This window comes from Protopterus annectens, chromosome 7.part0, assembly GCF_019279795.1.
Source record: "Protopterus annectens isolate FY-2018-M chromosome 7.part0, PAN1.0, whole genome shotgun sequence".
Taxonomy (NCBI): Eukaryota; Metazoa; Chordata; order Ceratodontiformes; family Protopteridae; genus Protopterus; species Protopterus annectens.
The window spans coordinates 164,376,568-164,393,265 of NC_056739.1; the positions used below are offsets into that span (position 1 = coordinate 164,376,568).

Consider the following 16,698-nt stretch of genomic DNA (forward strand, 5'->3'; position numbering starts at 1 on the left):
AGGGGCAGTACAAGCATCATTAAATGCATCATCCACAACTGTAAGTACTGGAGGAATAGCTAAAGGCCTATGCTGTGGTAAATGTAAAAAGGTCCTAAGCCTTTTCCTAGAGTCTGAAAAATCCTGGCCCTGCCATTGAAATTGTTCCCTCATAGCATGCAAGGTTTCCCCAAAAGAAAATTCCTCAGGAGGAGAGGCAGAAGGTATGGAATCCTCTGCATCAGAGTCCTCATATGGAGAATAAGGGCCTTCTGGAGGATTTGTATTTTCTGAATCATCAGAGGAGTAATCTGAAGAAACTGGCTCAGGGGGCTCTGCTCTAGGCCTCTTCTCTAGAGGTGGGTGAGAGGCCCTGTCCGGGTGAGACTGGGTTCCCCTGATCAAAGAAATGAGATCCTCTGCTAGACTAAGCATTTGAGTATTAGAGCTAGGCCTGTGAGAGGGGGTTTTAGCAGGCACGGCCTTTGAAGATTTAGCTGCTTTAGCCCTGGCAAAAGCCTTAATTGACATGGATGCAGGGGGCCTAGCAGCTCCACGTGCAGGAGTAGATACATCTAAGGGGATAGTATCTGATAAATCCTGAGAAACTGTAAGAGCAGGTGGATTTTCCGTAGCAGATTCAGCCATGCTGGAAGAGGCCTCGGTAGTAGGAGGCATGCTTTCGGCCGAAGGAAGAACCGTGGACTCTGTTTCAGCCGAAACCGAGACACTCGTGGTTGGCTTAACCGCGGTTTCGGCCGGACCGTGAGTGTCTGTCCTTTTCCTTACGCTTTTTAGCTAAATGAGAAGTCGGAGTCTCCGACGGCATGATATAAGCAAAAGCGGAGCCGAAAAACTCCTCTGCAAACTCCGACCGGCGTCTAAGTGTCCGTTGGTTGAAGGAAGCACAGGCTAGACAAGCTGCTACGTCGTGGTCTGGGCCTAAACAAGGTAGGCAGTAAGAGTGAAAATCTTTATGAGGTATTTGTTTCCCACAAGTTAAACAGTTATTCACTTTTTCTGACATCGGCTGAGGCAAGAAAGAGTCCCCAACGGGGTACTTAGCTTTTTAGAAGTCTTCGGTAGTAGCAATCTCTGGTTCTGACCGACCGGCACTTGCGAACAGCTTCTGCTTCGGGCGCCACGCGGCAAGAAAGACTGAGGAAAATGGCGTCGGCTGATGCCTTTATACCCGCTGAACTGCAGCGATGACGTCGGGTGAAGTGCGACATCAGCCGAGGCCAGACCCAGACTTTGGAATCCGGCCGACCGAAGGGCTGCCTGAGGCCAGGACAACCCATTTGTTAGGACTGCAGATGCATCCTTGAAGGACATCAGTGGAACCAAAATTCGCTCTGTCTCTGGAGGCCAAGTCTAATTTGTAATGTGAAACAAAGGTATGAGGAGAGGCCCATGTGGCTGCTGCACAAATAGTGTCTATTGGAAGTCTAGCCTGAAAAGCTGTCGATGTAGCTAGAGCTCTGGTAGAATGGGCTTTTGGCTTAGAAATCAACTCTTTGCCTCTGAGCTGATAAATTTAAGTAATCACAGAAGACAGCCATCTAGTTAAAGTCACCTTGGAAACTGGAAGGCCTTTCCTGTTCTCTGCATAGGATAGAAACAGTTGATCAGATTTCCTAAAAAGTTTAGTTTTGTCCAGATAATATCTGAGCTGGCGGTGAACATCAAGACAATGTAACTTTTGTTCCGCTCTATCAGAATAATTCGGGAAAACACTGGAAGATCAATGGATTGATTTAAGTTCGTATGCGATGCCACTTTTGGTAAGAAAGACGGATTAGTCCTTAGAGATACCCTATCTTTGTGGAAGATTAAGTAGGGAGGACGAATGCAGACAGCATGAAGCTCAGATACTCTCCTGGCAGAAGTAATGGCGACTAGAAAAAGTGTCTTCCAAGAAAGAAATTTCAAAGAACAGGCAGCCGCAGGTTCGAAAGGGGGAAGAATCGAGGATGTTAAAATTAAATTTAGATCCCACTGTGGTGGGGGGTCTCTAATCAGAGGTTTAAGTAAAAAGATACCTCGAAGGAATACCTTGCAAAGTTTATGTGACATAATGTTGTGGTCCAAAAGGCCTATATGAAAATTCGAAATGGCTGCCAGCTGAACTTTTACTGTGGAGGAAGAGGATACTGAATGAAAAATCTCAGCTAGGAAGTCCAAGACCGAATGAATCGGAGCAGTATAGGAGTCTATGTTCCTAGCTTTTGCCCAGAAGGAGAAACATCGCCATTTACTAGTGTAAATCCTTCTGGTAGAAAATTTTAGGGAAGCTACTATGATATCCCGGACGGGATTAGAAATCATAGGAAGCCTGGCTAAGGATGGAAGTGGAGCAACCAAGCAGTAAGGTTGAGAGAAGGTATGAATTGGTGCAGCTGCCCCGACTGGTGGATCAGAAGATCTAGAACCGGGTCCAGATACCATGGCTGTACCAAGAGATAATGATGTAGGAACGGAAACCATATCTGTCGAGGCCAATAAGGGGCAATGAGAATCAACTTGGCTCTCAAGGCGGTTGCATTCTGAATTAGTTGAGGTATCAGCAGAAAGGGGGGAAAAGGCATAAAGAAGTCCCCGGGGCCAATCTTGGGTTAGAGTGTCTCTGGGGGATGGCCTGGAAGGGGGAAGAGAGAGAAGAAGTCTGGGCATTTTCTGTTTTGAGGTGTAGCAAAAAGGTCGCAGCAAGGAAGGCCCCACTTCTGAAAAATCTCTTCCATCACTGATTGTTTGAGAGACCACTCGTGAGGCATGAGAATAGCTCTGCTCAATCTGTCCACTATGATGTTGTATTTCCCGGGGATATGCGTTGCTATCAGAAACCGCTGAGAAGAGATTGCCCATTGCCAAAGTCTGAGAGCCTCTCGACACAGTGGATAGGACTTGGTTCCGCCCTGTTTGCTGATATACCACACTACGGACATATTGTCTGTTTGGACTGCAATAGTTCCCAGGGGAAGAGAGTCGTTGAGGGCTTGCAACATTAAAAGCACCGCTCTCATCTCCAGGACATTTATGTGCAGATGGTATTCGAAAGGTTGCCAAGTGCCATGGACCATCCTGCCCTGATAATGCCCCCCCCCCACCCGATCAGGGAGGCGTCCGATGTAAACGTGGCGACCGGGGCAGGAGGAACAAAGGATCTGCCCTGATGGACTTGAGGGGACGATATCCACCAGGTCAGATGCCTTTTTCAAGTTGGAGTTATTGTGATCTTGTGACGCATGGGAAGTTGTTGAAAAGACCATTGGGCGAATAGCATCCATTGTAGAAGACGCATGTAAAAGCGGGCAAAGGGAAGAAGAGTTATGGCGGCCGCCATAAGACCCAATACTTTCAGAGCAAATCTGGCCTGAATTTTGTTGCTGAGAAGAATCACCTGGACGTGACTTTGAATGTCCAAGATCCTTTGGTCTGTTAACTTTGCTGAAAGTTGTACGGTATCCAATTTTGCGCCTATAAAAGTAATAGATTGACAAGGCAGATTTTTCAAAATTTACAGAAATCCCTAGCCCTCTGCAAATGTGAATGGTGTAATCTCTGGCTTGGAGAAGTTGATGCCTGGTGGTGGCAGTGAGGAGCCAGTCGTCTAGATATGGAAACACCTGGAATCCTTGACGTCTCAGGTGAGCCGTAACCGCTGCCATACATTTGGTTAACACTCTGGGGGCTGTAGTGAGTCCAAAGGGCAGGGCTCTGAATTGGAAGTGACTGGTCCCCAGCCGAAAGCGGAGAAATCTTCTGGAGCGCCTGTGAATTTTTATGTGATAGCACGCATCCTGAAGATCTATCGAGCACATCCAATTGTCCTTGCCCAGAAAGGGCAGAATGGACTGAAGCGTGACCATCCGGAATCTTGATTTCTTTACAAACTTGTTTAGTTTGCTCAGATCTAATATTGGTCTCCAGTCCCCTGTCTTTTTTAGATCTAAAAAGAACCTTGAGTAGATTCCGGATCCTGTTTGGTCCGCTGGGACTGGCTGGATGGCTCTTTTTGCTAGCAGTTTTGATATTTCTAGTACTGCTAGTTCCCTTAGACTGGGTGGAACGTCTGGAAGGGTTCCCTTTTGCTGAATTGGGGTTTGAATAAAGGGAATTTTGTAACCCTCAGATATAATCGACTGTACCCATTTGTCTTGAGAAAGGGAAAGCCAGGCTATTGGGTACAGCGGTAATCTTCCCCTGACTGCCTCCGAAGGTGGAAAATCAGGCAACATTCTCAGGGATGCTGGAAGGGTTTGTCAGAAAGAGGCTCTCTGCTACCCTGATTCTGCGGACCCCCTCTGCCCCTAGGGCGTCTATTGTTACCCCCTCTGCCTCTGGGGGTAAACTGAATTCGTGCGTCAGGCGTGACTCCTTGAGATTTGCGGAACCACATTTTCCCTCCCTTCTGTCCTTTGGGGTAAGGTCTTGAAGGGGTGGAGAAACGGACTCCTATGGCAGAAAGAGTCTTGCCATCTTGTTCGCATCTAGTCAAAGTATCTTTCACTTGAGGTCCGAACAAGGTCAAACCATCAAAAGGGGAGTTTGTGAAGGACGCCTTGAAGGGGTCTGCAAAATTACAAAGCAGCATCCAGGTCTGACGCCTTAAAGCCACTCCTGTGCCTGCGGCCCTACTCGCTCCATCGGCTGCATAGGAAATGAGCCGCATAGAGGAGTTAACAATGGAGTTAAGGATTCCTAGCTGTGAGCTAATCTTATCCTGAGACCCAGCAGCTGACTGATCCTGTAAAACTTCTCCCAACTCTTTAAGAACATCTCTTTGAAGGCGGGTGAAGTGGCACAAGTAGTTCAGCGATCTCATGGCAAAAGTCGCTGAAGAAAAAATCCGCTTGCCGTACCTGTTCATAGTCCTAGAATCCTTGTTAGGAGGATGGACAGGTACTGAAGGATCAGCTAGTTCCTTCTTGGTGGCAGCAGCCACCACCATGGCATCAACTGGGACACCCTTTGTCAAATATGGTGGGGCAGTAATGAATTTAGAAGGCCTCCTAGGAATAGGTTCCACCGAATCTGGAGCCATCCACGCCTTCCGAGCCACTACATCCATAAGAGGGTCGAAAGGCGGAGACACCCAGGAGGTGGAGGGTCGAGATCTGAACGCCTCCAGGTATACTGACTCATCGTCGGAAGGATTAAGGGAGGGCCAGTTCCCCCTCTGCTTAAGGAGTTCAAGGATGTCTGAGAAAGAGACATCCTCAGAGGAGGACCTTGGGGATCCCTCCGACTCATCCAGGTCAGTATCAGATATAATAGATTCGGGGGAGTCTAGATGTTTCCTCTTACGCGGAGGTTCACCTGACGGATCAGGAGAAGCCTCGGAAGAGGAAGATATTCCCAATGGGGAAACCTGAGGCGTTGGATCTCTAGGTCCGGGAGCAAGAGAGTGGGAAGAGACGTTAGCAGGCACTCTAGTGGGAGGAGCTGATGGAACTGTCCCTTGACTAAGCCCAGGAGCTAGTACACTCCTCATCACCTCGAAGGCTCCCCCATCAGAGAGACCAGAAGGTTCCCGCTCCGAAGAGATAGGAACTCCAGGCCTCACCGAGAGGGGAAGGCTCCGAGGCAGATGTCGGGGCTGAGCTCACCAACGCCGAAGCCCCGAGAGGGAGAACGGGGTCGGACAACGGTCCGATGCCACTCGCCCCCTTGGAGCAGACGAGAGAGAGCAGACGCCCGGATCCCTCCAATGATGGCCTCAAGGAGGAAATCGGAGCAGAGGACGATGGAGCCGAAAGAGGTGGTATCGGCTCCGAAGCTACAACGGTCACGGTTCTGAGGAGCTCCGGCTCCGAGCTCTGTAAAAGAGTCGAAGGAGGAATGTTTGGTGGATGTGAAATAGCTACCGTCTGTTGAGACGGGCTATGGAGCATTTGGGCCAATGCCCGAGACTTTAATAGTCTACTCACCACTCTCTCGAGGTCGTGATCAGACACCCTGGACGACCGAGAAGAACGGCTCCGATGGCTCCGCTCCAAGAGCGAGGGTGATCTCGGAGCCGAACGTATCGACTCTAATGAGGGGGATCGAGATCTCTTTTTAGAGATCGATGGAGCCAAAGGAGCCGAGGATACGTCGGCTCCAGCCGGAGCAGACGCTAAATGTCCAGATTTGGCAGTATCGGCGCCGGATGGAGCCGATACTGTGACTGCTAGAATGGAAGGATCGGCTCCGGCTGGAGCCGATCTCAACACTGGAGAAGATAAACCAGTAGCCGACTGCTTGGAACTTTCAGCCGAAGGCTTGATAGGTTTCGAGGGCTTCCCCGGCGCCGACTTAGTTGGGGAGCTCTCAGGCTTTAATAATCCCCTCAATATCAATTTATTTCTGCGCTCCTGCAGGACTCTTGGGCTGAAGGCATGACAGATAGCACAAGAGTCCTGCAGGTGCAGAGGTCCCAGGCAGTAAACACAAGAAGTGTGACCGTCTGTCAGAGACATCTTCTGACAGCACGAGTCACACTTCTTGAAGCCTGAGACCTTTGTGTCCTTCGACATAGCTGTGTCGAGGAAACACAAGATGTCAAGAACAAAACAGCAACACACACGCAAAAAACACCCAATCCAAAAATCTAAACTAAACAGGGATACAACACAGTCAGACACAAACAATCCCTGACAGGACAAATTTAGGAAGGGGAAGGCCTAAGGCCTAACCTAGGGAAAGGGGATAAATAACCCGAAAAAAAGGGAACACTAATGGGAATAGGGTTAAAGTAAGCGTTAAGGTTAACAAAAAAACAACTATAGTTATGGAAATTAAAGGGGTGAGACTAAAGTCTTATTATTCAGAAACTTACCTGGAGCTGGTAAAAAAAGGCACCTCGTTAGTGAAGCGGCAAACGAGATCTGGGTAGTCTCCGCCTTGCATCATGGGATATAGGGTTGCCTCGAGCTGGTAAAATTAGCTCTCGAGCTTAGCAAGTGCCGAGTCGGAGCCGAGGATCGGCTCCGAACCCATCCAGCAAGAATGAAGGTGAGATTGACAACTTCAGCAGCTAATTACTTTAAACACAACAATAATAAACTACGCACTGCAATTTAGGCAGAGAAAAAGCACTTCTCTAAGCTAAAAGAGTTTGCCTAAGATAAAGGAAAATATAGGTAGGGAAGAAAAATGGCCAAGTTAAACGGGCCAATGGCAGCCCTCTAACTTAAATGAGCTTGCTGGGCAAATTAAGGGAAAATACCTGACGTTTACAGAGTTCTCCAACTTAAACGAGCCTGTAGAAGGTAAAAGCTAAAAGGAAGCCCTCTAACTAAAAACAGGCTTATAAAATATACATTTTAGCTGGGATCGAGAAGGGAAAAAGGCCTAGAGAAAGAAATGATGGCCAACAACAAACAACCAACAGAAGCAAACACACTAACTTTGTTTCAATGTATGTAATAAACACTGGAAAGCTGTATGTGTGTATATATTTATATATATATATATATATATATATATATATATATATATATACACACACACACACATTTATTTAAACTACAATTATCCAAAAAAATTAAGGAAGAAAAATTCGATTTAGCCAAAGCCAGAATGGAAGCACCCGATCTTGTTTAGCAACAAACGAGATGAGGGGAGCTTTCCCTAGGGCATGATGGGATAGGGTTACAACCACGAGCTAGTGGAAGACCTCGAGCTTTTGTATAAGGCCGAGTTGGAACCAAGGATCGGTTCCAAACCTAACCAGTTAGAATGAAGGTGAGCTAGGGCAACATCACATCAATCATTTGAATGTGGAAAAAATCAAACTAGAAGTAAATGAAGTACTGAATGTAGCAAAAGAAATACAGGTCTTATAAATGGCATCATTACAAAATGGAGAAAGTAAATTTTATAAAAATAAAGGGTCCATTTGGGAGCATTATATACAAAATAATGCTCAATCAGATGATTAATGTAAGTAGATCCGGAAGAACTAAAGTATACGACTGAGTTACAATATATATGAGAAAAAAATAGAGAGAGCGTGTATAACACATATACATAATGTAAAATGTCATTGAGTTTTCTCTTTTCACTGGGCTAATGACTAATGTATGTCCATTCGTGTTATGAATTAAATGTGACAAAAAAGGGGGTAAACTGTGTGTGTAAGGGATTAATATTTGACACTGTTAATACTCAGCTATGTTTAGCTAAAATCTATATAAAAATTTACAAAATTATACATTATAGCATGCATCAAAAAATGTCTTTCTTTAAACGGTTTGTCTCATTAAGCTAGAGAGCAAGCTAAATCTGTATGAGCTTGTGCATAAAATCAGCACATCTCGGACAGAAATCTCTCGCATATAAAACACTAATTTTTCTGATCAGAAAGCTGTATATTAGCCGAAGTCAGTGTATTAATGCGTGCCTTGTACTTCTGAGTACACGCAGAATCACAAACTTAGCAGTCCAGATCTAGAGTGAAAAAAATAATAATGCAGGTGTTCTATCAAGCATGGTTAAGCACCATTTTGAGGGGAGGAAACATGTGAAAGGGAAATGATTCTTGAAAATAATGAACTCAAAAACTGCATTCCATATCTGACTAACAAAATATGATCCCTCTGACCTTGACTAAAGTTAGTGTGCATTACTGCACAACATAAGCAGTATGATAGAAATGAACAAATAAAAAAATGTATAAAAACAGGGCAGTATTAGCAGTGAGTTAAGATTTCTCTCTCAACTTGCACAGAAAACTACATGCTGCTGAACAGAGCAATGCTGCTTCTGAATAAAGGCTTGAGTCCTTCAAAAAGGAGGATAGTTGCAGTGGTTTCTGTTTCTCTGTTTACAAATAGTATCTAACAAGGACGAAAAAAAGTCTTTGGCTCTTTAGCTAAGCAAAGAGACATTTATATACATCCAGCTACAATGATAGCTCCCTGCTACAATTTGCTAATTTATTTAATAAGAACTTCAGGTTTCATAAAGAGCAACTATTATGCATCAACATAACAGCTCTTTTGAGTATCAAACACCTTTGCTGAATTGTAATAAAAGCTACATTAGCTCTTTCCTACAATTCCTCACATACAAATATTAACAGCTATTTAAATTGAGATTTCTTAAAGGACTGCTGATACATTTTCCACGGTCCAGTTGGCACCTCAGCTACAACTGTACGTACTATATATTATATAAATATATATATATATATATATATATATATATATATATATATATATATATGTGTGCATATATGTATATATATATATATATATATATATATATATATATATATATATATGTATATATATATATATATATATATATATATATATATATATATATGTGTGTGTGTGTGTGTATGTGTGTGTGTGTATAAAAATCAGTGCAGTATTGTTCAAACTGGGTGAACACAAAAAAAAATTTAATTTATTTTATTTAAACTTTGCGAACTGGGATACTCCCATTAGACCAGTGGCCTCTTTTCAGGGGAGGGCCCAGTTGGTATTCATGTTGATTAAAGTAAATTTGGCCAGGGCATTGAAGAACTTCCCCTACTCTTTTTTCGATATGTACTCTGGGATCTTTTATATCCACCTGAGCTACCACCAATTTGGGCAGATGGGGCCTCAATTTAATGCCTCATCTGAAGGACAAAAATTCAAGAATGGTGACACCGACTGGTGGCAATTTAAGAAGCTACTGATGCTTCTCAAACAGAATGGATTCTTTAATCATAATTTTTCAAACAGTTCTCAAATTGCACATTGGAAAGGGTGTTTGTACAGCAAGGGCAATGGATGCATAATACAGACTTCCTTAGCTGGTTGTAGGATTATGCAAACTGCAGATCTGATGCAACGCTGATAACAGAAAACAAGAGAGCTCTGGGTTTGGTACAAGTTGCAGCTCAATAACCAGGTACGAAACAGACCAGAGGAAATGTGCTCCTGTCTATTAAAGCTATCCTAAGTACAGCTTTATGATATACAGAAACAAATTCCACTGGTATCAGCTTATTATTCTCAAACTCTGTCTTGAGCTCACAAGACTAACACTATTAGTTCATCCTTAGTTGCTCATACTGAAAAATACTGCTGGACAAAATTTGGTGTTGTGCCTGTTGCAATATATAACCCACAGCATATATAGCATTTTTGTGTATATGTGCTAAACAAAAAATAGCTGAATAACTTATAGACAGCTCACTTACCAATTAGCATCTCATACATGATAACCCCAAGAGACCACCAGTCACACAGCTTGTTGTATCCAGTCTGCACAAAGACTTCAGGAGCAATGTAATCTGGGGTTCCCACTGTAGAGAAGGCCTGCAATTGACAAAAAGGAAGCATGTTTTAACACTTGAATATAGTAACTCTATAAACCAAACAGTACAGTTATTAAAATTTAACATTAACTTATGCAACATGCAATCATTCCATACTAGATGTGATCCCAAACAATGTCAAGGGCAAACGTAAACAGCTGAAATCTTACCCACTAGCCTCAGTGCTCACTTGACCTACTATTTCACATAAGTCTTGCAGTTCCTCTAAGTCTTATCAAACAAAAACTTAAGAAATAGCAAACAGTTCACATTAGCTCATCTATGTGGGAGGCCTCCAAACAGTGGTTTGAAGCCTGGGAAAATCTCCTCTGCTATCATCAGCATTGCTATTTTTCTGACTCCCATGGGTCTCCTGCTGATACATGCCATGGCATCAGTCACTTAAGCAGAACAACATACCAAGCCTGTGCTCACCAGTCTGCACATTCTGTATGACAGGAAAACAAAGAATAAAAAAATACTGTACAAATACAAACTAGGCCAAATTTTAGGGAACTCCTACAGCAGCTACCAGGTGAACAGAAGTCCAGACACAAATCTGCACCCAACGAGAAGGGCTCCCACAGATTAGCTGACTGTGTTAAATACATGTTTGATATGGTCAGTCCTTCAATATAGGTGCACATCTGAAAAGAATCCCAAAAAGCATATAAACCTCATACCAAGGTCAAAAGGCAAATGTTCAGAAGGAGTATTCTGAACCCTACAACAAAAAAGGAGCAAAAATATTAATCACTCTTGGAATCAAGCTTCGTGCAGTAGTGCTTGGTGAAAGTGAAATCCTATAACCAAGTGGCCCAGTCACAGATGTCTTCAGTGGAAATATTTTTAAAACTAGCACTAAGTAGTCTTGTGAAGGTACCTCTGACACTAATTTTTGTCCAATGGCAGTTAACTATGTAATAACAAAAGACAATGCATGTAGGAATCCACTTGGAAAAGCTTTCTGCCAGACCCTCCCTCCCTGGAGTAAAGCAGAATGAACTGCTGATCCATTATCTGTAATAAGCTCACAACTTGATTCAGCTACAAACGGAGTTAACACTGCATGTCCAGAATGTAAAGGACCTTTTCTGCAAGTTTTCTGCTCCCAGAAAGAAAACACATTAATGGACTGATTTAACAATTCAGAAACCACTTACTGGAGGAAAAGTGGGTTGATTTTTAAGGGTCACTTGGATCCTCCTAAAAGAAGCAAATATGGTTTTCTGCAAACAAAGGCCTAAGTCTATGAGATCCAGAGAGAGGAGAGGATGCACACCAAGAAAAGCATCATTCCAGAGAATAACTTCAGCACACCTGAACATGCAGGCTTGAAAGGGAGAAAGGCAAGCCTTCTGATACTGAACTTCAAATCCTAAGAAGTAAAACAGTTCTTCATAGGAGGGCAGAAATGAAGAAACCCCAAGAAGGGGCCAACCATCAGTACTTGGCAATAGTACAACCATTCAAAAGATATGTCACAAATGTGGACCTTCATAATGGAATAACGGATAAGCAAAATCAAGTGTCAGAAAAGTCAGAATATTTGTATTACCCATGTGTGATGGCAACAGAAACCTTGCTGCCAAGCACATAATTTCTTTTATTAAGACTACTTCTGACAACTGTAAGGCTTCCTGGAAGCCTCAATCATCTCTGAAATCCATGCTGAAAGGTCCAACAGGACCAAGGGATCTAAATCAGAAGGCATGTCAAGAAGTGGAGCCAGCTCTTGCAGCAATTACAGGGGACATCTCCGGTTTGTACTGTTCAGTTTCTGCTACTGCCTTGGACCTGAGAGGGTAAACTCGCACCTTTCTCCAGTACTAAGTAGCAACAAGGATAAACTTTGGTCGGTCTTCTCTAAACTCTACCATTAAGTACAGAATTAAAGAGAAGGGTGGAAAGCACTAGAGGAATCTCTGCTGATGTAAAGGGAAAATGCATCCACAGTCAATTACTCCTTACCATGCTGCACTAAAGAAAAAGTGGGTACAGCATACTACAGTATGGCAAACAGGTTTTCTGGGGTAGTCCACTCACAGATAAAAGCTCAGGACGAGAACTTTAAATGTGGCTCAGAGTCTGCCAACTCATTCACCACTCCTAAGATATGAATGGCTGAAAGAGTGATGCATGTGTCTGTGAGCAAACTGCCAGACATGCCCTGCCACTGTACACAAGAGGTATAAACGGAGTTGCCGCACTGCTTATTTACATACCACAACATACTGTTTACTGTAAAGTATTAATGGTGGTTCAAGACTCAACTTCCTCCTCTACAGGATATTGTGTGTTTGGTTAACTTACTTATGTTTTTCCTATATCAAGTACTGCTGTTTGCTAAAAACATAAGGATATTCTTTTTGACAGAGGGGCCCCTGCACCCCTCATACTTCCATAACTTATACTTAGCATCTCACTAGTTGCACATCAGTGGGCAAAAGTGAAAAACTCCCACTGTAGTGCACTGCCAGCTCACACAGTCCAAGTGCACATAGTTTAGATGCATCTTGATTAATAGAAACTGAAGAAAAGCTACTCAAGTCTACACTCGCTGGACTGTTGGTAAGCCCAAACAGTCAGCATGACCAGAAACACAGCCTGCTGCTTTTGCTGATTAGCTGCCGGGGGTGGAGAGATGTTGCACGTGGGGCTTACTTTCTGTCTTGTTTCTGAAGTTTGCATACATGAAATGCAAGACAGGCTACAGCTCATGCTTTGACTGCCTGCAATATGGTACAACTACTGTATGGACTTCTAAGTTAGCGGTACATAAAATTCAGTAAGTTTTTAGCTAATAATAATTAAAGGACTATAAAGCCGTTAGAATATGTTCAAGGCTACAGCTGCCTTGTTTGACTTTACAAACAGCATTTTCTTTCAAGTAAAGAATTGCATTTTTTTTTTTCAATTTTATATTTTACAACTGATTTATTATCTTATGCTAATGATTACTGAACTGGTATAAAATCAACTGTTGGTTGTGTCTTTTGAAGAGTTACTAAAGGTACAATGATCATACCACCAATGGTTTATGGCTGGCTTATTTTAATGGACAATAGCAATTGTGGTTTTGGTGTTGAGTGATCCAGCTAGCAAGCAGCATTACCTTAAAGACAAGGAAAGTGTGTTGGTACTGGTCAGATATCATTAAACCTAGAAAACAGTATGTGCGTGCAGAAAATAAATCACTGACATGTATAGTTATATTTGGTAAGATAGTACTGGAAAGTACTAATTGGGGGGGGGGGGTGGCAACAAGGGTGAAATCCTGGTGAGTTACTGGTTATAACTAGCCCTCAAGCCGGACATTATGCAGTTTATTTAGGTATTTCATATGCTGGCTATTACTCAAGACAGCTGTGCGCATTTAATGCACACCCATAACGTCAGTCACCCATTACACATTATCTGGTGGCCACCCACTGTTGCTCATAAAACTACAGTCTTAGACTGTTAACTTTGTTTACATAGGCTTTTAACAAAATTGCAACTGCTTTTTAGTCCTATCACTTTAAATTTTCAAGGGAATTTTTCATGTTTGTGACATCATCAATATTATCTTTCATTGGCTGTATGGATCACATGATGTGTGTAGTCTTTTTAAAGGGAGTATGTCATAAAACCAAAAACGCAAACTCTCGAACGCTCACAATGAGTGAATGATCAAAAACTCGAAATTGGTACTGTGGGGGCGCAGCCCCCCACACCGCTAAATATATATTCATACTTCGAGATCGCACTACAGTGAGGAAAGGGCAAATATTCCGATCTTCACTGTACTGCGATCCCAAAATACCACTTTCGAGTTTCTGATTATTCGCTCATGTGAGCGTACAAGAGTTTGCGCTTTTGTCTTTCTGAACTAGACTCTCTTTAAATTCTTGCTGTGGATCTACATTTTTTTGATGCAGTTCTCTTCTGATTAAAATGGAACGAAAGCACTAAACTTCGAGTCTGAAGCCTTGCACTGCCATTGCTGTGTTTTCAGTTCAGAGCTTTTTTTTTTTTTAATATACTTTGGTTTGTTTTTGGAAAGCTGCTACAATCAAATTGACAATGGCACTGCATACAGATTTAAAGATCATAAATGTAACACAAATTGGTCTGCAGCACTACAGATATACTGTGAAATGTGAACCTGACCAGCCTGCAAAATGGAGTGCACCTTTGCAGGCAACAATGTAAATATATAGCAGTGCACCTTGCACTACAACAGTTATTTTTTCAGGCAGAGTACCTAGAAAAAAAGCAAAAATATGTCAGTATCTAAAATGACTGAAGAATATGCTAAAATGAATCCAACTTGCAGATATGACAAAGGATACGATGACAACTATTTTGGATGTAGCTAAGACTGAGTTACTGAACCCTGAGATAATCTGAAAATAGCTAAAAGGGCACAGCGTGCATCAAAGAGGCTCAATCCACTCATCCCTGGATCTTAGTATGTAACCTCAACTGAAAAAACGTAGATGGAGCTGGAAAAAAGATGGATTGCATCAGGTGAGTAGATGAAACTGCACGAAGCAGCAGAAACAGAGAAAGTAAGTCATGAAATAATTGAGTATTCTTCATCAGTGACAAGAGCTGCAAAGTGATGTACCATTCTTGGGTGCCAGCGTCAGTACTAAATTATTTCCTTAGTATAAAGAGGGAGATGATTGCCAATTTTATTCAGACAGTGGAATATATGTACAGTTAGCACCAAACTGACCAATGGACAATGGGTGAAATTTTAGTCCATTTGCTTTTGAGCAAAACTATACATGTTTTATGTAAAATGTCTAATAATGACATTTTAGGCTATTTAAAGGTTAAAAACTGCTCACATGAATATTTTAAACGTAATCCTAAAGTTTACAGGAAAACAATTTGGACAACTCAGGAGAAAGCTAGAAAACCTTACTGGAGATTTTACAGAAATAAGCGCTTACTTTAATAAGTGGGTGAATGCAGTGGTGGATTTAGGCCATGGCACAGAGGTGTGCCCCTCCCCATTTTTGTTAACCCACACAACCTGGTGCCAGAAAAAAAGAAAAAGCTTTTAGTTTTCTTTTGGTTGAAATCAGAAATATAAAAAGGCACTGCTAAAACAGTATACAGCTGAGACCATTCTTTGTTTATTGCTACATTTTACATTTCACAATGCAAGTCATATTTATTCATTTTTATTTCTTTCACAAATCACAGAAACACAATTAGTGGTGCCAATCAGGTGACCTGATCCTAAAATCCTGATTAGTTTCTCTAAACGTATCTCCCATCATGACTGAAAAGATGCTTTGGGAGGAGATGATGAGACCATGAAAACAAAAGGCTCAGACTGGAGAAAGAGAATGAACTTAAATTTGAAGGGATTTTTGTATGTAGTACATAACGTGGTTTTCCAGTCTCTGTTCAATCCAATCCTGTTGATCCCAACCAGTGTTGAGACAATGAGGTAATGAGTTTCAGAACAGGTTTTGCCGCAGCACTCAATCCACTGAAAGTTACCTAAAATTACAGTCACTGCTGAGATTCAAAGTTGCAGGATTACAATATAATTGGAACTAACACATTACAAATGAGTGATGGTCTCAGTTCTCTGATTAACTGTTCATCACTTACTTGGAGATTTCTCTTTCTTAAAACACCCTCTGTAGATACAAAGGCGTTGGAAACATAGGGCGAGGGGGTGGAGCAAGCGCCCCCCCCACACCCACTTTAAATAAAGTCATGAACTGTGCCCCCAGCTCCTGGGAGAGATTTTTTTTAACAAAAGAAAGCTGTGCCAGAGAAAAGAGAAAAGTGGCATCAGATAAAGTGTGTGTGTTTGCATATGGGTGTGTGTGTGTGTGTGTGTGTGTGTGTGTGTGTGTGCATGTCTGCGAGTGTCCATGAGTGCATGTATGTAGCTGTAAGAGACTGCATGTACATATGGGGGTGTGCGTGAGAGTGCGTGTATGTGAGTGTATGAGTATGTGTATATGACTGTGCAAGTACATGTGCACATGTGATTGTGTGCGCGCATTTGTGCACATATGCAGGTGTGTGATTACATGTACATGATTGTGCCAGAGTGCATGTGTACATATGGAGTAAGAGGAAGTGCTTGAATGCGAGTATGTGTGAGTACATGTGGGCATGCATGAGTGTGTAGAAGGTTCACAATCAGACTCCTACATAAGGGAGGTTGCTCCAGAGAAGTTTTTTTTTTTTAAAACTTTAAAGCATGCCTGCCTTTCAACTGTCCAGATTTTTGCAGAATGTTCAGATTTTTTCCTCATATTTGTTTGGTCTGTTCTCATAAAATGTGATTTACTGACAAATCAATGAACATTGAAATCCCTAAGTAATGACATGCATTTGAGTTTCAAACTTCATTTCCCTCGGAAAATGCATGCTAACATAAATTCTGTTATTCTAGCAAGTTA

General features: G+C 42.4%; 1 protein-coding gene across 1 annotated transcript in view; it reads right to left on the reverse strand.

Annotated features, from left to right (window-relative positions):
• STK38 (serine/threonine kinase 38) overlaps positions 1 to 16,698 on the reverse strand; it is a 1,097,533-nt gene that overhangs the window by 457,014 nt on the left and 623,821 nt on the right. The window contains exon 12 of the mRNA XM_044076623.1: positions 10,160 to 10,277. Within this exon, the coding sequence (XP_043932558.1) occupies positions 10,160 to 10,277 (118 nt within the window). The remainder of the gene's footprint in view (positions 1 to 10,159; positions 10,278 to 16,698) is intronic.